General features: G+C 49.5%; 1 protein-coding gene across 3 annotated transcripts in view; it reads right to left on the reverse strand.

Moving 5' to 3' along the window:
* LOC140740068 (adhesion G protein-coupled receptor E5-like) overlaps positions 1-24,351 on the reverse strand; it is a 185,028-nt gene that overhangs the window by 97,143 nt on the left and 63,534 nt on the right. For all 3 annotated transcript variants that reach the window (XM_073068932.1, XM_073068930.1, XM_073068931.1), the window contains 2 exons: positions 17,259-17,366; positions 14,111-14,283 (listed from right to left, as the gene is read on the reverse strand). In XM_073068932.1, coding sequence (XP_072925033.1) covers positions 14,111-14,283; positions 17,259-17,366 — 281 coding nt within the window. The remainder of the gene's footprint in view (positions 1-14,110; positions 14,284-17,258; positions 17,367-24,351) is intronic.

Below are 24,351 nucleotides of genomic sequence, written 5' to 3' on the forward strand. Positions count from 1 at the left end.
GTAAATTATGTACATTTCTACTACCGTAGATTCCGGATTTTAAGCCGCTACTTTTTTCCCACATTTTGAACAGCTTTGAACTCTGCGGCCTTTAATACGGAGCGGCTAATGCATTATTTTTTTTCATGCCGCCAAAAACATTTTGCCTCGTAACAGTAGACCAATAAAATTGATGAGTAGTTCACAGAGGTCCAATGAAATTGTACGATAAATCAAGCGCACTTTCACAATTAAATTATTGTAAATCAGTCATTTGTACTCACCCTCATCAACATGGAAAACACTCGAAGAAAAGCATTGTGCTGCCTTTATGGCAGTTATTTAGTTTATAATATTTTCACTTAGTAATTCATTTTCTAGTTAAAGTTAGAAGAGTTTTAACTATATTTGTTTTCTGTACTACATCGCGGGATGCTATGACGTCACACCCGGTTTCGCCGCGTCTTGTGGGAAAAATGCCGGTTTGCGATAAACGGGACGACGGGGGCAAGCGGCGGAGCCAAAACGCTGCTTTTAAGTTAAAGGCGATCAATAACTTTTCCTGGTAGGCTGCAGTATATATATTTTTTACCAGTCGTTAGGAGATATTGGAATGTTGTTCAGTAAAAAAGTATACGCAACGTATATTTAAAAGTAGCCGCGTTACAGGCACGGTTCGAAAAAAAGCATTTGCAATATGTATTTGTTTATGTTACCATATGGATTTAATTAAAAGTTAAAAAATCCTCACGTGTAATATCTTTCTGTGTAAATATCTCATATTACAACGTGGGACACCTGCGGCCGGAAATCCGGTGCGGCCGAAAATCCGGTGCAACCTAAAATCCGGTGCGGCCTGTACAAGTAAAAAATTGATTTTCTTTCTAAAATTAGAGCCAGCGGCTTTTAATCAGGTGCGCTCTGTAGTCCGGAATCTACGGTAATTACACTACCCGACACAGGCCCATCCAGAATTCACTAAAACTGGCATCATGAGCCTGTCCAGAGCTCAGACAAGCCACCCAGCTCAGGTCCTCTGTTCCAAGAGTGGTGAGACAGCAGGTGCCTCTGGCTCATCCAGAGGTGTGTTGACATGCTCATGATCATTTTACGATGGTAGGGGCACGGTAGTGGGATCCTTCAAATCTTGGTGGGCCAGTTTAAGGAGATCTACCAAAATACATTCAGGTTTACCCCTCTTATGTATTATAAAAGTCTTTTCTCCCCATTCCATAGGGCCTAAGGGGATGTTGGTATGCATCATGGTGGATGAAAACAAAAGAGGCAGAATGTAGGGTCAACAGAAAACCAAGAGTGCTATACTGGATAATGGGATGCAGGTTAGGTTGTTGGTGAGCAAGACAAATGCAATGTTAGCTTTCATTTAAAGAAGTCTAGAATTTAAGAACAGGGATGTGATACTGAGGCCTTTTAAGACACTGATGAGACCTCACCTTGAGTATTGTGAATAGTTTTGGACTCCTTATCGAAGAAGATGAGCCAGCTGGCCTAATTTTGCTCCTATGACTTATGGAAAAGATGAGTTGGCATTGGAGAGGGTTCAGAGGAGGTCCACAAGGTTGATTCCAGGAAAAGAAGAAGTTATGAGGAAAATTTGATGGCACTGGGTCTGTACTCACTGGAATTTAGAAGGATCAGAGGTGATCTCATTGAAATCTTTTGAATGCTGAAAGGTCTAGACAGAGCAGATACGGAAAGGATGGTTCCCCTGGTCAGGAATTCTACGGCAAGTGGGCACAGCTTCAGGATAGAGGAGTGTCCATTTAAACAAGAGATGCAGAGAAATTCCTTTAGCAAGATGGTAGTGAATTTGTGGAATTTATTACCACAGGCAGCAATGGACGCCATGTCTTTGGGTGTATTTAAGGCGGAGATTGATAGGTTCTTAATTGGCTACAGCATCAAAGATTACAAGGAGAATCCCAAAGAGTGGGGCTGAGGTGGGGAAAAGAAAGGAACAGCCATGATTGAATGGCAGAGAAGACTCAATGGGCCAAATGGCCTAATTCTACTCTTACGTCTTATTATGGTCTTATGGGACTAGGTGGAAAGGAATTGAATTTAATGAGGAGGGTGGAACGCTGTTGAAAGGTTGACCAGGCAGTCATGGCATGAGAACTGAAATCACCTGGCACTTGTCTGTATGCCATGGATGACCAAGGTCCTCTATTGGAGCTGTTCTGAGCTGCAACAGGACTCATGGGAGACAATCATATCATCAGTCAGGGAAACCCTCAAAGCAGCCTTTAAGGAGCAGTGAAACCGTTCATATCAGCCATTGAACTGTGGGTGATTTAGCCTAATGCCAAGGTTCTAGACCATCAGAGCCCAGAGATTTGATATGAATTGGGGACCATGGTCAGAGGAAAGATCAAAGATGAAGTGCCAAACTGAGCAACTCGGGTGCTGATGAATGCCCAAGCCACATCTGCAGGCATCATTGATGCTAGGGGAAACCTCTGGCCATCTGGTGGTACAGTCTACCACGATGAGAAGATGCGTGAAATATTGGGAGGGGAGAAGTTGACCAACAAGGTCACTGCCTCTCTAAATGTAGACTATCACCCATTTAGGAAGCTTCCTATAGTCCTTGATGGGTGCATTAGTGAGGGCTATGCAAATTGAATCAGGCATTTGTTACATGAAGAATTCTTTAAAAAATAAAACAAGGATGGTGATTTCCCAGGAGAGGTAGCATCGGGTCCATTAGCTCTGAGGGACAAGCATCACCGAGATTGGCAGTTGTTTGGCACGCTTAGACTCCAATAGTTCAAAAGTCGGTAAAAGGTGGGTTTTCAGCAATCAGTATTTATCGTGTTCAGGTGGGTTTTCAAGCACTCTCACTGGCATGGAACCGCTGAGTGACACTACCACATAGATGTTATCTGTGGAGATTTCTCACAGAGAAAACTGGACCTCAGCTTGTACAAACCAAGCAATGGCATTTTGCTCCCAAAACTCCAGCAGTTTCTAAGTGACTGCATTGGCCGACATGTTCAATAACTCTGGAATTGTCCGAGAGCATCAGATCACCAATGCAGGTTTTTGTAAATAAAATGAAGTGATGTGACGACCCACTTCCCAGCGCACTCGAACCGGCTCACAAAGCGGCGCGTGCCGGAATTGAGGCCAGTCCCAAAGAGGGCGCCAGGCCTTCTTCACCAGCAAGGGGAAAAGCCCACGCGCGGGACGGGACTGTGAATATGCATTATATGAATATATATATGAATATGAATATATGAATAGAAAACATTCCCGCCCGGGGAGGGCGGGAACAGGAAGGCTTTAAAGCGAGGCCGCGAAGTTTGAATAAACCTCTTTTGCAACTGCAGCTCACCGACTACGTGTCATTATTTCAGCGCTGCGTGTAGCACACCACTACAATTGTTGACCCCGACGGCCTAAACGATATTTGGACCGGAGATGAACGACGTCGCATCTGTTCATGCAGTTTCGTTAAAACTGTCAAGCTTCTGGACATTGTGACCTCACCTATGGTTCCAGCAAGCAGAAGCCCAATTCCACATTCGGCAGATAACCTCGGATGCCACACGTTACTACTACGTGGTGGGCTCCCTTGACCAGGAGACAGCTGCCCAGGTTGAGGAGTTCACCCCTGGAGGACGGCAAATACACAGAATTCAAAGCTCTGCTCATAAGGACTTTCGGACTCTCACGGCACGAGCGAGCTGCCCGCTTACTGCACCTGGATGGTTTGGAGGACAGGCCACTGTCGGCTTTGATGAACGAGATGCTGTCCCTGGCCAGAGGACACAAGCCCTGCCTCATGTTTGAGCAGGCATTCCTGGAGCAGCTGCCTGAGGACATACGCCTGCTGCTGTCCGACGTGGATTTCAGCGACCCCCGGAAGGTGGCAGCCCGGGCGGACGTGTTGTGGAAAGCCAAGAAGGAGAGTGGGGCGTCCGTTGCACAGATCACCAGGCCACGCTCCCAGCAGCAGACCAGACCAGGCACAACCGCAGAGCCCACTAACTACCACCAGTGGTGGGGCGCAGAAGCCTGCCACTGTAGCCCGCCCTGCAAGTACCCGGGAAACGCCAGGGCCAGCTGCCGCTGATGGCTACGGCGGCTGGCCATCGGGATAGCCTCCTGTATGTCTGGGACAAGCAGTCGGGACGCCGCTTTTTGGTCGACACCGGAGCCGAGATCAGCGTCTTACCTCCGACGAGTTACGACACCTGCAACGGAGAACCAGGTCCCACCCTGAGGGCCGCGAACGGCAGCACAGTAAGGACCTACGGCACCCGTACGGTGCAGCTACAGTTTGGCTCCAGCCGGTTCACGTGAGACTTCACACTGGCCGTCGTAGCCCAACCGCTCCTGGGGGCGGATTTTTTATGAGCTCACAGCCTACTGGTCGACCTGCCAAGGAAGAGACTGGTCCACGCCGAGACCTTTCAAACGATCTCCCTGGGTGAAGCCCAGTTGCTGGCCCCACACCTAGACTCCATCATGCTGTCCGACAACAACTTCACCAGAGTCCTGGTGGATTTCCCATTGGTTCTGGCCCCGTAGGCCCAGGTGAGAGGACCCTACTCTGTGACGTCACCACCGGCCAACCCCGCCCCGTCATCCTGGCAGCCTGGCGGCGGCGCATTTTCAACTCCATTCACAACTTAGCACACCCATACATCAGGTCAACCGTCCGGATGGTAGCCAACAGGTTCGTTTGGCATGGACTCCACAAGCAGGTCAGTGCATGGGCCAAAACGTGCATGCACTGCCAAACAGCCAAGGTGCAGCCAAAGCCCTGCCACAGCAGTTCCACCTCACCCGCTGGCGTTTCGACCACATTAATGTGGATATCGTGGGCCCCCTGCCAGTGTCGCGGGGAGCGCGGCACCTCCTGACTATTGTGGACCGGTTCACAAGATGGCCAGAGGCGGTCCTCCTCACCGACACCACCTCCGAATCCTGCGCCCGAGCACTGATTGCAACCTGGGTATCTTGCTTTGGTGTACCGGCCCACATTACCTCCGACAGAGGCGCCCAGTTCACCTCCAGCCTGTGGTCAGCTATGGCCAGCCTTTTGGGGACACAGCTGCACCACACAACTGCCTACCACCCACAGGCGAACGAACTAGTGGAGCGTTTCCACCGTCACCTGAAGTCGGCTCTCATGGCCCGCCTCAAAGGGCCTAACTGGGTGGACGAGCTTCCCTGGGTCCTGCTCGTAATCCGCACGGCGCCCAAGGAGGATCTGTACACCTCGTCGGCCGAGTTGGTGTACGGCGCACCCCTGGTCGTCCCAGGAGAGTTCATACCGGCCCCAAGGGGGCAAGAGGAAGAACCCGCGCCAGTCCTAGGCAGACTACATGAAAGGCTCGGTAACCTGGCCCCCATACCCACTTCACAGCATGGACAGAACCCGACCTGCAGATCTGCAAAACTGTAAGTTCGCTTTTGTACAACGGGGCGGACATCAGGCACCGCTACAGCGGCCCTACGAGGGGCTATTTACGGTGATCAGAAACAACGGGTCCACATTCGTGCTGGACATTGGGGGGAAAGAGGAGGTTTTCACGGTGGACCGACTCAAACCGGCCCATGTGGACTTGGCACAGCCGGTCGAGATTCAGGCACCGCAGCACGGAGGCAGACCTTCCAAACAGAGTCCGGCCCAGACTGAGGACATTGGGGTTGTATCGTCATTTCTGGGGGGGGGGGGGGTGGGGTTATGTGGCGACCCACTTCCCAGCGCACTCGAACCGGCTCACAAAGTGGTGCGCGCCGGCATTGAGGCCAGTCCCAAAGAGGGTGCCAGGCCTTTTTCACCAGCAAGGGGAAAAGCCTGCACGCAAGACGGGACTGTGAATATGCTACAGCATACAGGAAGGCTTTAAAGCGAGGCCGCGAAGTTTGAATAAACCTCTTTTGCAACTGCAGCTCACCGACTACGTGTCATTATTTCAGCGCTGCGTGTAGCACACCACTACAATTGTTGACCCCGACGGCCTAAACGATATTTGGACCGGAGATGAACGACGTCGCATCTGTTCATGCAGTTTCGTTAAAACTGTCAAGCTTCTGGACATTGTGACCTCACCTATGGTTCCAGCAAGCAGAAGCCCAATTCCACATTCGGCAGATAACCTCGGATGCCACACGTTACTACTACGTGGTGGGCTCCCTTGACCAGGAGACAGCTGCCCAGGTTGAGGAGTTCACCCCTGGAGGACGGCAAATACACAGAATTCAAAGCTCTGCTCATAAGGACTTTCGGACTCTCACGGCACGAGCGAGCTGCCCGCTTACTGCACCTGGATGGTTTGGAGGACAGGCCACTGTCGGCTTTGATGAACGAGATGCTGTCCCTGGCCAGAGGACACAAGCCCTGCCTCATGTTTGAGCAGGCATTCCTGGAGCAGCTGCCTGAGGACATACGCCTGCTGCTGTCCGACGTGGATTTCAGCGACCCCCGGAAGGTGGCAGCCCGGGCGGACGTGTTGTGGAAAGCCAAGAAGGAGAGTGGGGCGTCCGTTGCACAGATCACCAGGCCACGCTCCCAGCAGCAGACCAGACCAGGCACAACCGCAGAGCCCACTAACTACCACCAGTGGTGGGGCGCAGAAGCCTGCCACTGTAGCCCGCCCTGCAAGTACCCGGGAAACGCCAGGGCCAGCTGCCGCTGATGGCTACGGCGGCTGGCCATCGGGATAGCCTCCTGTATGTCTGGGACAAGCAGTTGGGACGCCGCTTTTTGGTCGACACCGGAGCCGAGATCAGCGTCTTACCTCCGACGAGTTACGACACCTGCAACGGAGAACCAGGTCCCACCCTGAGGGCCGCGAACGGCAGCACAGTAAGGACCTACGGCACCCGTACGGTGCAGCTACAGTTTGGCTCCAGCCGGTTCACGTGAGACTTCACACTGGCCGTCGTAGCCCAACCGCTCCTGGGGGCGGATTTTTTATGAGCTCACAGCCTACTGGTCGACCTGCCAAGGAAGAGACTGGTCCACGCCGAGACCTTTCAAACGATCTCCCTGGGTGAAGCCCAGTTGCTGGCCCCACACCTAGACTCCATCATGCTGTCCGACAACAACTTCACCAGAGTCCTGGTGGATTTCCCATTGGTTCTGGCCCCGTAGGCCCAGGTGAGAGGACCCTACTCTGTGACGTCACCACCGGCCAACCCCGCCCCGTCATCCTGGCAGCCTGGCGGCGGCGCATTTTCAACTCCATTCACAACTTAGCACACCCATACATCAGGTCAACCGTCCGGATGGTAGCCAACAGGTTCGTTTGGCATGGACTCCACAAGCAGGTCAGTGCATGGGCCAAAACGTGCATGCACTGCCAAACAGCCAAGGTGCAGCCAAAGCCCTGCCACAGCAGTTCCACCTCACCCGCTGGCGTTTCGACCACATTAATGTGGATATCGTGGGCCCCCTGCCAGTGTCGCGGGGAGCGCGGCACCTCCTGACTATTGTGGACCGGTTCACAAGATGGCCAGAGGCGGTCCTCCTCACCGACACCACCTCCGAATCCTGCGCCCGAGCACTGATTGCAACCTGGGTATCTTGCTTTGGTGTACCGGCCCACATTACCTCCGACAGAGGCGCCCAGTTCACCTCCAGCCTGTGGTCAGCTATGGCCAGCCTTTTGGGGACACAGCTGCACCACACAACTGCCTACCACCCACAGGCGAACGAACTAGTGGAGCGTTTCCACCGTCACCTGAAGTCGGCTCTCATGGCCCGCCTCAAAGGGCCTAACTGGGTGGACGAGCTTCCCTGGGTCCTGCTCGTAATCCGCACGGCGCCCAAGGAGGATCTGTACACCTCGTCGGCCGAGTTGGTGTACGGCGCACCCCTGGTCGTCCCAGGAGAGTTCATACCGGCCCCAAGGGGGCAAGAGGAAGAACCCGCGCCAGTCCTAGGCAGACTACATGAAAGGCTCGGTAACCTGGCCCCCATACCCACTTCACAGCATGGACAGAACCCGACCTGCAGATCTGCAAAACTGTAAGTTCGCTTTTGTACAACGGGGCGGACATCAGGCACCGCTACAGCGGCCCTACGAGGGGCTATTTACGGTGATCAGAAACAACGGGTCCACATTCGTGCTGGACATTGGGGGGAAAGAGGAGGTTTTCACGGTGGACCGACTCAAACCGGCCCATGTGGACTTGGCACAGCCGGTCGAGATTCAGGCACCGCAGCACGGAGGCAGACCTTCCAAACAGAGTCCGGCCCAGACTGAGGACATTGGGGTTGTATCGTCATTTCTGGGGGGGGGGGGGTGGGGTTATGTGGCGACCCACTTCCCAGCGCACTCGAACCGGCTCACAAAGTGGTGCGCGCCGGCATTGAGGCCAGTCCCAAAGAGGGTGCCAGGCCTTTTTCACCAGCAAGGGGAAAAGCCTGCACGCAAGACGGGACTGTGAATATGCTACAGCATACAGGAAGGCTTTAAAGCGAGGCCGCAAAGTTTGAATAAACCTCTTTTGCAACTGCAGCTCACCGACTATGTGTCATTATTTCTGCGCTGCGTGTAGCACACCGCTACAGTGAGGTATTTTAAGTTTAATGAAACCTGTAAAATATTTTATTGAACTCCAAAACCTAAACACAAAAGTGCACTAAAAAATCCTAGCGTAATTATATCATCAAGTCAGACCCCAACTTATTGTCGGTGGTTGTGAATTATGAACATTTCCACCAATTAAGTTTTCCTACACCGTCACTTTAAATATACTCCACAGCTGTCTGTGGTAAAGAATTCCACCAATTCACCACCTTCTGGCTAAATAAATTTCTCCTCATCTTCAGTCTGAAGGGACGCCCTTGTATTCTGAAACTGAGCTCACTGGTCCTAGACTCCTCCATTATAGGAAATGTCCTCTCATGTATGGCCATGCACTTTAGCAGAAAGTACAAAGGTGCAGACCATTCTCCAAGTGGGGAGCAAACTCAAAAATCAGAGGCTCAAATGGACCCAGGATAAGACAGATACTTTATCCTTTGACTGAGTCCCAATCCTTTGGATTGCTCTTCCTGAAAGAATGATGGAAACAGAATTGTAGATTCAAACAGCACAGAAAAAGTCCATTTGGCCCAACTTGTTCCATCCAATCTAGCCCTATTTGCATTTGGCCCATAAATGTCTTTTGAAATTCAAGAGAAACACAATACAGAAATAGATGCCCATCATTACACCAGCCATTAAATACTTATTCCAATCAATCCTTTTATATTATTATTCTCCCCACATTCTCTTCAACTGCCCTCATATTCTATCCCTCACCTTTACTCTATAGACAATTTACAATGGTCAATTAAACTTCTATGGGGTGTATGGGGTGTCAGGGAGAGGTAGTACCTCTGACGGGGAACACGTCGTACTCTTCTGAGTAGTTTGTCCGCATTGGTCCTCACCTGACACTCAGCTCTCACCAGTGGTTCCTCGTAGCTGTTTGCATGCAACAGCGGCCACACCCCGGGCAACGGCTTCGACTGGCTGGCAAAACCTGGTGAGGGCAGCTGATGGGCCTCAAACCCTCGGTGAGTTAGGGCTTGTCTACCTACGCATGCAAAGACTGAATTTGGCGGACTACATGGAGGAGACCACCACTTGGCGGTCCAACGAGTAGAAAGGCGGACCCAGCAAAGCGTTGTGGAGCACAATCAGGGCACGGTGAGACACGTAGGACACTGCTGGCCATCCACTGCATCCCGACTTATCTCCAGCTGTCTCGACTCTGTCTTGCAACTGGATACAGATAGGTCGGGACAAGAGAGTGAGGCTGACGATTTGCGCAACTCTCCCTCACTTTAATCCAAGTCAAGCGCAAGTCACGATTCCAAACCCATTTTGCTAAAAAACTTCAAGTCCTGTGGCGATGGGCGAGTGGCAAAGCAGCAGGTGTGGATACACTGGAAGCTGTAGTCACAAACCTGCATTCTCCGCTGGAATGAAGCAGCAGTGGAACTCGGCAGCCCCCTGGGTGTCTGAGCAGTCCTCTTTAGGAATCGCTCTGCTCACCCCTATGGAGGAAGGGGTTAGAAAAGGTGCATCAAACATAGCCTGCTTCATCTTACCCTGGCCAGCACACTGCAGCTGGCGGGGATCCCACTCAGCGGTCGAACTACAAAGAAGACGAAAGTGAAGGTGCTCAACCTTAGCACGTGGAACGTGCGAACTTTGCTTGACATCACCAAGGCTGTCAGACCAGAAAGAAGAACAGCACTGGTCACCAAAGAACTAGCCTGCTATAACACGGACATTGCAGCACTCAGCGAAACACACCTAGCAGACAAGGGCCAGTTTACAGAACGTGGTGGTGGGTACACCTTCTTCTGGAGTGGTCGCAGCAGCACTGAACGACGAGAGGCTGGCGTTGGATTTGCCATCCGATCCCACCTCGCTCGTAAACTTGCCAAGCTTCCAGAGAGCATCAACGATCGCCTGATGACGCTTCGGCTCCCACTTGGCAATAAGAGGAGTGCAACGCTAATCAGCGCATATGCCCCAACGATGACCAACCCAGATGACATCAAAGATAAGTTCTATGAAGAACTTGACGCCCTCATAGCAGCAGTCCCACAGTCAGAGAAGCTTATTGTCCTCGGGGTCTTTAACGCCAGAGTGGGGACAGATTACCAGACCTGGGAAGGGATTCTTGGAAGACATGGTATTGGCAAGTGTAACAGCAATGGCCTGCTGCTCCTCAAGACATGCGCTACGCATGGCCTTGTCATCACCAACACCCTATTCCGCCTCTCTACCCATAACAAGACATCTTGGATGCATCCACGCTCTAGGCACTGGCATCTGATTGACTATGTCATCACCAGAAAGAGGGACTGGCAAGACGTGAGAGTGACAAAGGCCATGTGTGGTGCCGTCTGCTGGATGGATTATCGACTTATAGTGTCCAAGTTTAAACTTCGCATCCTGCCTGTGAGAAGACCCCAAGGTCAGAAGACTGCAAAGAGGCTCAATGTCTCCAAGCTGAAGAGCAGCGTAGTTGCAGAAGAATTTCGTGAAGACCTAGATAGCAGGCTGCTTGACACACCCCAGGATGACCACACCAGCATTGAAGAGCAGTGGACGGCGTTCAGAGATGCAGTCTACTCTACCGCTCTCGAACACCTCGGATCAGCAATCCGTAGGCATCAAGACTGGTTCGATGAGAACGACGAGGAGATACAGGCACTGTTGTCAGAGAAACACCAACTGTTCAGAGCACACCAGAACGATCCCACATCACAAGCAAAGATAGATGCCTTCGCCAGTGCAAGATGGAAAGTGCAGAAGAAACTCCGTGAGATGCAGGATGTCTGGTTCAGCAATAAGGCCGATGAGATCCAGGGCTACGCAGACAGTCACGACACCAAGTGTTTCTACGACGCTTTGAAGGCTGTGTATGGACCTCAGTGGCTCCTCCACCCTCCTCTGTGCAGATGGGATTTGGCTGCTGACAGAGCAAAAGCAGATTTTGGAGAGATGGGCTGAACACTTCAACCAGGTCCTCAACTGCCCTGCCGAAATCAATGATGAGGCCATTGCTCGCCTACCTCAGGTGGAGATCAACCTGGACCTTGACAACCTCCCCACAGAAGAAAAAGTCACAAAAGCCATCAGGCAACTTTCTTGTAGCAAAGCACCAGGATCAGATGCAATCCCTGCTGAAGTCTATAAAGCAGGAGGCCCATTCATGATGCAGAAGCTGACTGAGCTCTTCCAGTCTATGTGGAACGAAGGAATGGTCCCGCAACAGTTGAAGGATGCCAGCATAGTCCACATCTACAAGAGGAAAGGCAACCGCCAGTCTTGTGACAATCACCGAGGCATCTCCCTCCTGTCCATAGCTGGGAAGATCTTGGCTCGCGTCCTGCTTAATCGCCTTCTCCAACATCTTGAGCAAGGTCTCCTCCCAGAAAGCCAGTGTGGCTTCCGTGCAGAGCGTGGAACTGTCGACATGATATTTGCTTCATGCCAACTCCAGGAAAAATGTCAAGATCAGCACAGCGACCTCTTTATGACCTTCATCGATCTGACCAAGGCATTTGATATGGTCAGCAGAGATGGCTTATGGAAGATAATGGAGAAGTTTGGCTGCCCTAGCAGGTTCATCACGATTGTTCGGCAGTTCCACGATGGCAAGATAGTGAAAGTTTTGGATGATGGTGATGAGTCAGAAGCCTTCCCAGTGACGAACGGTGTGAAGCAAGGATGCGTTCTCGCCCCTACACTCTTTAGCATGGTCTTCTCTGCTATGCTGACTGATGCCTTCCGCGATTGTCAGGATGGTATACATGTCAGATACAGGACTGGCGGTGGGCTATTCAACCTCTGGCGTCTACAGGCTGTTACAAAGGTAAAGGAGACCGTCGTCAGAGATCTCTTATTCGCCGATGATTGCACCCTCAACGCCAGCACAGAGCAGAAGATGCAGCGAGAAATGGACTGCCTCTCACGAGCCTGTGACAACTTCGGACTTACAATCAGCACCAAAAAGACCGAAGTTATGTACCAGCCCGCACCCGGAAAGCCCTACCAGGAACCACACATCACAGTAAAGGGGCAGAAGCTACTGGCAGTCGACAGCTTTAGTTATCTGGACAGTACTCTATCACGAGCGGTGAACATAGATGCAGAGATCAGCAACAGAATTGCCAAAGCCAGTGCCGCCTTTGGGAGACTCCGTGAGAATGTATGGGAGCGGAGAGGACTCAGCCTTACCACCAAGCTGAAGGTCTACCGAGCAGTGGTTCTCACCACCCTCCTCTATGCCAGCGAGACCTGGACTGTCTACAGCAGACACGCTAAACAGCTCAACCACTTCCACTTGAGCTGCCTCCGCAGACTTCTCCACGTATGATGGCAGGACAAAGTCCCAGACACGGAGGTCCTGGAGCGGGCTAGCACCCACAGCGTCTACATCCTCCTACAGAAAGCCCAAGCCAGATGGGCTGGCCATGTCATCAGGATGTCTGACAGTCGACTACTAAAACAGCTGCTGTATGGAGAGCTGAGCCAGGGCAAGCGCTCAGTCAGAGGGCAGAAGAAACGTTTCAAAGACTGCCTCAAAGTGTCCCTCAAAGACCTCAACATCAATCTCAGTAGCTGGGAATCACTTGCTCTGGACCGCCCAACCTGGTGGAGCAGGACCACTAAAGGAGCGTATGCAGCAGAAATCAGACGCACCGTAGAGTCTCAGAGGAAACGCGCTGCGCGCAAGGCTCGAGCTACCTCCACTTCCACTGCAGCACCTACCCTCATGTATCCCACATGTGGGCAAGCTTTCAGGGCCCGGATTGGCCTCACCTGTCACCTCCGGACCCACAGTCACAAACCCTCCACCTGACAGAAGTCGTGGTCGTCTTCGACTCCGAAGGACGAACAACACAAACTTCTAACCTCCATATATTTGGGATGTTGGAGAAAACAGGGTTACCCATAGGAAATCCACATGATCGCAGGAGAAGCATGCAATCTCCACACAGACAGCACCCAAGGTCAGGCTTGAACATGTGTTGCTGGTGCTAAGAGTCAATAGCTCTATTCATAGTACTGTTGTTCTTCTGAGTATTTTGAAGGCAGTGGTAGATGGTAAGTAAGAGGTGAAAAGTCACTGTGAATAGATTGGAAAATGGAGTTTGGCTACAAGAGGATCCGCTCAGCAAGGATCTTATAAATTGGGAAAGAAGCTGGAGAGTCCAAGTGGCCTACACCCCTCCTAATGTGACACCCCTCCCACTGTACATCCATAATGCCCCAGCCTCTTCTGCTCTGTTTAGAACAGGCAAATGAGGAGTGGTTAACCATGGAATTCTTGGCCCTTGTTCCTCTATCAGCTGTGGAGAAGCACAGTTCCCCAGTTTAAGGGCGCTCAATAACCTTACATTATGTTTACCAGAGAGATTTTGGTTACAGGCAGAGTAATTGGGTGAGGTCACAGATTAACACCAGCTCTACTAAATGCCACAAATCATTTTGAAGATAATCATTCATTTTCTCAATATGAGTGTTGCTGTCCAATATTTATTGCCCTCTCTAACTGCCCATGCACTGGAACAGCCTGTGGTCTCTCATGGTCAAGTTAATAACATTTCCTCTGTATTAGACAAAAAAAAACCAACCTTGTTGAAAGTTATGTTGATTGGTTGAGTAAAAATATTTTCTGATGCATTGGCAATTTTGACTGTCACCAGTTCAGAGGCTACTGGGAAGGTGTATCTTGTTCCATTGTTTTGGTACAATATGTTAGTGATCCCCCATTTTCTCCACTTGACAAAAATAACACTTGTATTCTCTGCACATAGAAAGAGTTTGAAAATATCGGTTATTCTTCCATTTCACATTAATTGATAAAGTTGTATCATGCTTTGAACCAGTGAAAGAAAATGCAGTACATAGCTTCAGAATGTTTAAGTATCTAATGGTTCCTTATAGCCAACCCTGAAAAGTAAGATCACAGTAATAACTAAAATCCAGGCCCAAGAAAGATAGAAACTGGAAACAATTCAGCTCCCAGAACCTTATCTCATCATTCACATGGCTGATCTGGATCCTATCTTCACCTAGTCACATCTCATAAGCTTAATTTTCCTCTTGGCTAACAAATTCTAGGAATCCTTGTTTCAATGCTGCCCACCCTCTGCAGCTCTGGCAGAGCATTATACATTTCCACTGCCCTTTTGGTAAAGGATTATTTTCTGACTCTGATCTTGGTCAAGCTAGTCTTGATTTTAAGGTATGGTCCTTGTGCTGTAGGCATACATGAGGAAATAATTCACTTCTCTCTAATCTTTAATTTTGGATATTTTGTATCAACAGCAACTCTTGATATGAAATAAAATTGTCTGGAGATTGAACATAAAACAGAGAACATAAACTGTACAACACAGGAACAGGTCCTTGGTCAGCAATGTCTGTGCAGAACATGATGCCAAATTTTTTTTTTAATCCCTTCTGTCTGGACATAATTTATATTCCTCCATTCCTTGCTTTTTGATGTGGCTATCTAAAAGTTTCTTGAATGCCACTATCATATCTTCCTCCTCCACCACACCAAGCAGTGCATTCCAGGCACCCAACACTATCTGTGTAAAAAAAATTGTCCTGCACTCTTCCTTTAAACTTAGGACCCCACCACCTTAAAGTTAATATTCAACATTTCTACCTGGGAAAATGGAAGCAGATGTGATAAAAGGTTGTTGGACAGACACATAAACATATAGAAAATGCAGGGATATGGATCAGGTTCCTATAGGTTGTCATAGTGGGGGAAGTATTGGAGATAAGTTCCCACTACCTATTAAATGCTCTTCCTAATGTGCATCTCAAATAGCCTCTGACAACCAAGTCCAGCTCCTGGACTTCACATGTGGCTTCCTGGTAGAATCATTTCTACTGACAGGAAAAGGGGGAAAGGGAGGGTTTCTGGTGCCTTAAAATGAGTTGCTTTGGGCAGATGGGGCTTGTCAACTGTAGTTGGAAACACATCAACAAGAAGAAATACTCTGACCTCAAACCTCCCCTGCACTGCGACTATACCCACTCATGGGAAAGGCTTCGGGTATAAACCCAAGGAAAAATCTGGAGCTGGAGTCCCTAAGGCAGTCCTACATTGAATTAAACTCTGACTGGCAATTCCTGCAATGCCACTGATGCCAAACTGTATCAGTCTCTGCCATTCCTTTGGATTCTTCATCTACGTGGAAAGGGGGATTCTGCTGCATGTGCAACAACTTGTTCTCCATATCCCTGGTTTGTGTACTGGCTTGCATATCACATACACAACCAGGACACAATGTCCGTGGTCAACCTTGACCAACAGAGGGTCTCAATGGATCATGTGCAGACAGAAGAGATTTTATTAACATCATGTTATACTAGCCTATATTCCATGCTCATAGATAAGAACATAGAGTAAATAGTACAGAAGCCAGCCCTTTGGACCAACTTGTCCATGCTGACCATGTTGCATACCCGAATAAGTCCCAATTGCCTGGATTATCTCTTTAATGTAATTGCCTGACATTATCTCTTTAATGTAAGCCTTTGTGTAATTTGTGCAAAGCCTCTATGGTGTGGCATATGGATTCCAGTAGGCAAAATTTTGGTTTGTCGATAGGTTATAAGCTCCATCCATCCAATCAGCATGAAGCTTATCTTCAAGGACCCAAAGGGCAAGAGCCAGCTGGACCAAAATTACCTGTTCCTTCACGGATAAATGGAATGGAACAAAGGTACTGTAGGCAAGTCTAGAAATGGATGCAAAATGTATTTAACTACAATACTTCTTAATAGTGGGACATATGTGTTATATCTATTCCTCTTTATCACACCACAGCACTTGGCATAAGGAATGATGTGAAGACAAAAAACAGAATGCTCTACTCCACTCAATATGATGCTTGAAAGGGAAACATCCTGAGTTTGCTGCCTAATAAGAATCATTCATCCCAATGTGGTTCAGGTTTCCCTTCAGAACATCAAAGCATGGAACTAACTTTCTCGTGAAATGCTAAGTATACCTCAATATTTTATGCACCACACTATCTAATTTTATTGGAAATCCAATCACTTTCATGATATATGTGAACTGAATGTAAGAATACCAGTGTGCTCCCACACATGTATGACAAGTATGCATGCAAAGCATCAGCCTACAAACATGACTAGCACCTATTCACCATCTTTACTTTATTCATGCAATTTACATAAGCATGGACCATCATTCTGCAGCATGTTTATTAAAGGGCCTGTCTACAGTAAGGGGTGCAGGGGAGAATTATCATCTCTGTACATCCTTGTTTTGTCATTCTGAGTGATTGTCCTGAAATGAATTTTCCTTGAGCAATACACACAAACTGCTGGAGGAACTCAGTAAGTCAGCAATCATCTATGGAGGACAATAAAACGTCGCTATTTCAGGTCAAAACTTGCCACCAGTCCCGATGAAGGGTCTCGGTCTGAAACATCAGCTGTTTACTCATTTCCATTGATGCTGCTTGACCAGCTGAGTTCCCCCAAAATTTTATGTGTGCTGTTCTAGATTTACAGCATCTGCAGAATCTTTTGTGTTTGTCATCTTCTGGGTTCCAACCCCTTCTCCAGTGATTTCCCAGCCTTGGCAAAAATTATTTTTCTATTCACATCATCTATTTCCCATTCCTCTAATCAAATGACAATTACCTGTTGTGACACCACAGAATTTCCAGTGAAAAGAGATTGAAAATGTCAATGAGAAAGTTTAGTGCCCAATGCATAACACACTCTTACCTTTGCACCATTCATTCTCACTCAGCTGTATTTCCAATTTGCTCATGTCCAGTTGAATACTCACTTTTCCAGTGCTTGTGACATTTACTTGAGTATTATTAGGATAAGCTGAAACACAATTGTCACCATATAATCATTAATGGGCTATTAGTATATGTATACATACATACAATATAAATATACACCACCCCCTACAGCTACACAAATCCCATAAAAACTACATAGACACAATGCTGTGGGTTGTGGCAGAGGCAGAAACATTTGGAATATTTAAAAGGTTCTTAGAGGGGCACATGGATGATAGAAAAATGTAGGACTATGTGAGAAGAGAGGGTTAGATTGATCTTGGAGTAGGTTAAGAGACTGGCACATCATGGGCTGAAAGACCTTCATGTTCGCAAGATATGAAGAGAGAGAGAGAGAGAGAGAGAGAGACCCCACACACTCCCTCACTTTACTCAAGACTACAGACCCATTTGGTTTTGTCTCGCTCATACAGCAAACTTTCATACCAGCAGCCAATGTCACATTGATCAAATGTTAGGTTTTCAGAGAGAGGGAAGTATCAAGATTAGAAGTTAACTACTATTAGATAATCATAGCTACTAGTACACAATAACAAATAAAATTAGATGACAATGGATATGTAGCACAGAAACAGGCCATTCAGTTTATATGGATGTTTATAGAAACATAGAAAACCTACAGCACAATGCAGGCCCTTCGGCCCACAAAGTTGTGCCGAACATGTCCCTACCTTAGTGTGGTAAACCATGTATATAGGTTGTAACTGGGTTATCTGTCCGGACGTGCCTGGACATGCTGCTCTGCTGACTGCTCCTGTGGCTCCTCCCACAGACCCCTGAATAAAGGTGATTGTATCACTGCTCCTCCCACAGTCCAGGACAGATATACAGAATGGACATGGATCCATTTTACTTTTAATAAAAGCCTTTCAGTACTTACTCTATTTCCAGTCTTTTGGAATAATTGATAGTGCATCAATTTTATTAACAGTAATTTTAAGGCATGGAACACGTCCTGAGACCCAACAAGTTAGACCTCGACCCGCAAACACCTGAGGCCAGAAACGCTTTTGAACTCTGGCTAGCCTGCTTCGAATCATACCTGGAGGAGATTGAAGTGACTGAGCCTGCCACAATGCACAGAGTTCTCCTCTCCAGGGTCAGTCCACGGGTCTATTCAATGATTAGAGACCAGCCGAGCTACGACCGCGCAATGAGTGCCCTCAGAAGATAATACCTGTGGCTGGTAAACACCATCTGTGCACGACATCGCTTAGCGATGTAGCAGCAGTGGCCCAGAGAGTCAAGCGCTGAGTTTGTCCAGGCCCTACAGACACTCGTGCGGGCCTGCGATTGTCAGAGGCTGATGGTCGAACAGCATGCGGAGCTTCTAGTAAGAGATGCCTTCGTCACGGGAACCAGGTCAGTGTATGTACGCAAGCGGCTGCAGGAACACACCAATCTTACCTTACATTCAGCGATTGGGCTGGCCGACACACTGGAGGCTGCTCTGTACAACTCTGAAACTCTCCAGGCACGCAATCTCCCAATCTCCAATCCCAATCTCCCGATCACCGTGAACGGTACAGACCCCGCAACCCGCCGGCGAATCCACCACGGCTGCTGCCAGTCGCGAGTCCGCGAAGTGTTACTTCTGCGGTCTCGAGAAGCACCACCGAAAACGCTTCCTGGCCCGAGAAGCTACCTGCTCCAGCTGCGGAAAGAAGGACCACTTCACCAAGGCCTGTAAGTCCAAACCGCGAGCGGGATCGAGCAGCACCGCGTGCGAGGCATGAGGGTCGCCATCTTGGCCATCGCCATTTTGCCTGCACACCGCCACCATGTGCGAGACATGGGGGCAGCCATCTTGGTCGGCACCACCTTGCACCGCCTACAACCCATGGGTGCTTACTAGGCACCCCACCACGCCGGATCAAGACAGCGATTCAACTCTGGCCTCCGTCACCCTCGACCAAAGCGCTCCCCACCAGCTTGCAAGGTCAGTGATGGACATCCTGGTGGAGGGGCGCAGGACAAGCTGCCTGTTTGACATGGGCAGCATGGAGAGTTTTATCCAACCGGACACGGTGCAGCGTTGCGGACTTGTGACACGGCCAGTAAGCCAGAGGGTCACCATGGCTTCTGGGTCGCATATAACAGACATTCGGGGTGGGTTGTGTAGTGACGCTAGTGGTGCAGGGCACAGAATATCGAGACTTCACATTACTGGTCATGCCTCAACTGTGTGCCCCTGTGCTATTGGGGCTCGACTTCCAGAGCCACCTGAAAAGCATGACAATGGAGTATGATGGGCCCCTCCCACCAATCACTGTTGGAAATCCTCAGTTCTGTAGGAATACATCATATAACCCGCTGCTGACCACCCACACACACCGACCCACACATCCCACCCAACACCATGCCAACAGCCAGCAGACACCACTTGTGGCCTCTCCACCCTCAAGATCCCTCCCCCACCGCTGTTCACCAACCTGACCCCAACTATAAACCTGTGGCAACTAAAAGCAGGAGGTACAGCACGGGGCAGAGCCTTCATTAAGTCGGAGGTGCAGTAGCTGCTCAGGGAAGGGATCATTGAGCCAAGCACAAGTCCTTGGAGGGCCCAAATGGTTGTTATTCAGAATGGAGAGAAAAATAGGATGGTCGTGGACTATAGCCAGACCATCAATAGGTTCACACAGCTTGACGCGTACCCTCTACCCCGCATCGCGGATATAGTCAATCAGATAGCACAGTACAAGGTGTACTCGATGCTAGACCTAAAATCAGCTTAACATCTGCTCCCCATCTGACCGGAGGACCACCCTTACACCGCCTTTGAGGCAGAAGGCACACTTTATCACTTCCTGCATGTCCACTTCGGTGTCACGAGTGGTGTATCTGTCTTCCAGAGGGAAATGGACTGGATGGTGGACCAGTGCCATCTGAAGGCCACGTTCCCATATCTGGATAACATGACCATCTGTGGTCACGACCGGCAGGATCATGACAACAACCTCTGAAAATTTTTACAAGCGGCCAAAGCTTTCAATCTTAACTATAATAAGGACAAGTGTGTGTTCGGAAACACCCTACTTGCTATCCTTGGGTGTGTCGTGAAGAACAGAGTCATTGGCCCTGACTCCGAATGTATGCGCCCCCTGTTGGAACTCCCTCTTCCCAACATCTTCAGAGCCCTTAAAAGGTGCCTGAGCCTCTTTTCCTATTATGCCCAATGGGTCCCTAACTACGCAGACAAGGCCTGCCCCCTGGTCAAGTCCACCACATTTCCCCTCTCAGCCGAGGCCAGCACAGCCTTCAGCCGCATCAAAGGGGACATTGCCAAAGCAGCAATGCCTTGTGGTGGACAAGGCCATTCCCTTCCAAGTGGAGAGTGACGCCTCCGACTTCGCGCTGGCTGCTACCCTCAACCAGGTGGGAAGACCGGTGGTGTTCATCTCCCATACCCTTCAAGGCCCTGAAATTCGGCACTCCACGGTGGAGAAAGAAGCCCAGGCCATAGTGGGAGCTATTAGGCACTGGAGGCAATATCTTGCCGGCAAAAAGTTCACCCTGCTGACCGACCAGCACTCAGTCGCATTCATGTTTAGCAAAAAACAGTGGGGCAAAATCAAAAATGATAAAATTTTGAGGTGGAGAATCGAACTCTCCACCTACAACTATGACATCATGTACAGGCCTGGGAAGCTCAATGAGCCCTCCGATGCCCTATCCCGGGGAACGTGTGCCAGCGCACAGATTGACCGGCTATACGCACTACAAGCAGATCTTCGCCACCCGGGGGTCACCCGGCTTCTCCACTTCGTGAAAGCCCGGAACCTGCCTTACACCCTCGAGGAGATCAGGACGATGATCAGGGACTGCCAAGTCTGCGCAGAGTGCAAACCACAATTCTATTGACACGAAAAGGCACAACTAATCAAGGCCACCCGCCCCTTTGAGTGACTGAGTGTCAACTTTAAGGGCCCCCTTCCCTCCACCAACCGCAATGTGTACTTTCTTAACGTAATCAATGAGTACTCGTGGTTCCCCTTCGCCATCCCCTGCCCCAATACCACTACCACGTCAGTCATAAAAGCCCTGAGCAAGCTCTTCACTCTGTTTGGATACCCATGCTATATCCACAGTGACAGAGGGTCCTCGTTTATGAGTGACGAGCTGCGCCAATACCTGCTGGCTAGGGATATTGCAACTAGTAGGATCACAAGCTATAATCCCTGGGGGAATAGACAGGTGGAGAAGGAGAATGCCATGGTGTGGAAGGCCACACTCTTAGCCCTCAGGTCAAAGGGACCGCCAGTCTCTCGCTGGCAGGAGGTCCTTCCCGAGGCACTCCACTCCATCCACTCCCTGTCATGCATGTCCACCAATGCCAGCCCTCATGAGCAACTCTTTTCTTTTCCCAGGAAGTCGACCACCAGGACTTGGCTGATGTCCCCAGGGCCGGTGCTGCTCTGGAAACATGCGAGGAGCAAAAAATGGTTGAGAGGGTTCATCTACTTCATGCAAAACCCCAGTATGCCTACATGGTTTTACCTGATGGGCAGGAGGACACGGTCTCCATTCACGACCTGGCGCCCGCAGGAGCATCAGGCTCCTACCCTGAACACTCCATGTTGATTATTAACCCCATACCCACTGATATACATACCCACGAGACACCATGCACTCGAAGCCCTACACAGACACCACACGACACTCCCATACCAGGCGCATCGCACATGCACGAGGGATTACCCATGCCTAACGGGCTGGCACCACAAGTCAGACCGGAGCCAGCACAACCACCATCACCGGTGCAATCCCCACCGGTGCTACATAAATCACAGCGACAGACTCGACTGCCTGATAGGCTTGACCTGTAAATATACTTGTCTTAAATATTGTCAGTCACTTCACCCCGCGGGACTCTCTTTTTTAAAAGGAGGGGTGAATGTGGTAAACCATGTATATAGGTTGTAACTGAGTTATCAGTCCGGACATGCCTAGACACGCCCCTCTGCTGACTGCTCATGTGGCTCCTCCCACAAACCCCTGAATAAAGGTGATTGTATCACTGCTCCTCCCACAGTCCAGGACAGATATACAGCATGGACATGGATCCATTTTACTGTTAATAAAAGCCTTTCAGTATTTACTCTATTTCCAGTCATATGGAGTAATTGATAGTGCGCCACTTAGAAATTACTAGTGTTACCTATTGTCATAGTCCGGATCGGTTCCCCTTTAAATTTAGTTAGGTTGCGATCCAGACCATTGACTCCTTGTTCCCTTCTAATTCCGTTTCACACTTCCCTTGACCTTGGCAATCAAGGTAATCTACCCTCGACCCGAACCGGCAGCTTATAAGCCCCTGGCTTTAGCCGTTCGGGGCGAGAGCGTTAAAGAAGCCTTTGCAAGTTGCCACCGCTGCCGTTATGACAAGCCAGAGTGATACAGCCCGCATCGGAGTACCAGCAATTCACCTTCCGTCACCAGAGTGGGTCCGGGCAAGGTCAATCTACCAGGGGTGATTTGAAGGTGGAGTCCTGACTCGGCATTCATGCCCATTGTCTGTGTCTACTCTGGAGAAGAGTCCCGGCTCGGTGCCTGAGAGGAAGGCGGAGTCCTGACTCGATGTTCCTGTCCGTTGCCCATGTCTACCCTTTGAAGAAGTCCCAGCTCGGTGCCTGAGTGGAAGGCGGAGTCCTGACTCGATGCTCCTGCCCGTTGTCCGTGTTGACCCCTCGAAGAGTCCCGGCTCGATGCCTGATCTGAAGGAGGAGTCCTGGTTCAAGTTTCCTTGTCCTGTGTTTTGGTGTCCACGTTTCTGGCTGCAGCGATCCCTGGTATCCAAGTGTCTGGCAGCGGTGAATCAAGGTCCCCCTGTCCAAGTCCAAGGTCTGCGGCTATCCGTGTTCTCCCCGTCCAAGTCCGAGGTCCGCGACTGTCCGTGTTCCCGCTGTCCAAGTCATGGCCGCGGCGATCCCAGTTCCCAGTTTCCAAGTCCCAGGTCCGCGGCGATTCTAGTCCCTAGTCTGAGGTTTGTGTTCCTCTTTGTCCTCGATTTTCTGATCTTCTGTGTGGCGAGTAATAAACGCTATTTCATTGTACCTAAGAAAGACGTGTTTGTGTCCTGCTTGTGGGTCCTTCCCCAGCATCCTTGTCCCCACGGCGTGACACCTATAGCCCTCTATTTTACTAAGCTCCATGTACCTATCTAAAAGTATATCCCTCCTCATGCCTCCTCTAGTCTTTCGTTCTCTAAGTCTCCCAACATTTCACCCTCATTTCACCCATTTCACTTTAATGTCCTTGTCCAGCCTCTATCTAAATACTATATTATTCTCTTTCACCTCTCCCACACTCATGTCACTTTCTTGCAGAAGAAGTTCCTTCATTCCCTGTCCGATTTCATTATTAGACTTGAAAGTGAATGATGTTCAGTAATGATTTTCCCAACAACTAAGTTCAAAGTTCAAAATTCAAAGAAAATTCATCATCAAAGTACATATATGTCAACATATAAGACCCTGAAATTCATTTTCTTGTGAGCATACTAAACAAATTCATAGCAGAATAATAATTAGAATAGAATCAATGGAAGACTGCACCAACTTGGGAGTTCAGTCAGTGTGCAAAAGAAAACCATCTGTCCAAATACAAAAAGGAAGAAAGAAAAAACATTGAAGATTGAGAACATGGGATGAAAAGTCCTTGAAAGTGAGTCCATAGATTGTGGGAACAGTTCAGCGATGGGGCAAGTGAAGTTGAGTGAAGTTATCTCTTTTGATTCAAGAGCCTGATGGTAGAGGGGTAATAACTGTTCCTGAATCTGGTGCTGTGAGTTCTAAGTCTCCAATACCTTCTTCCTGATGGCAGCAGCAAGGAGAAAGCATGACTTGGATGCTGGGGGTCCCTGATGATGGATGCCTCTTTCTTTCGGCAACGTTTTGTGTGGATGTGGTCCGGGGTGGGCAGGGCTTTACCCGTGATGGTTTGGGCTGTATTCACTATTTTTGTAGAATTTTCTGTTCAAGGGCATTGGTGTTTCCATATCAGGTCAT

Source organism: Hemitrygon akajei, chromosome 16 (assembly GCF_048418815.1).
Source record: "Hemitrygon akajei chromosome 16, sHemAka1.3, whole genome shotgun sequence".
Lineage (NCBI taxonomy): Eukaryota > Metazoa > Chordata > Chondrichthyes > Myliobatiformes > Dasyatidae > Hemitrygon > Hemitrygon akajei.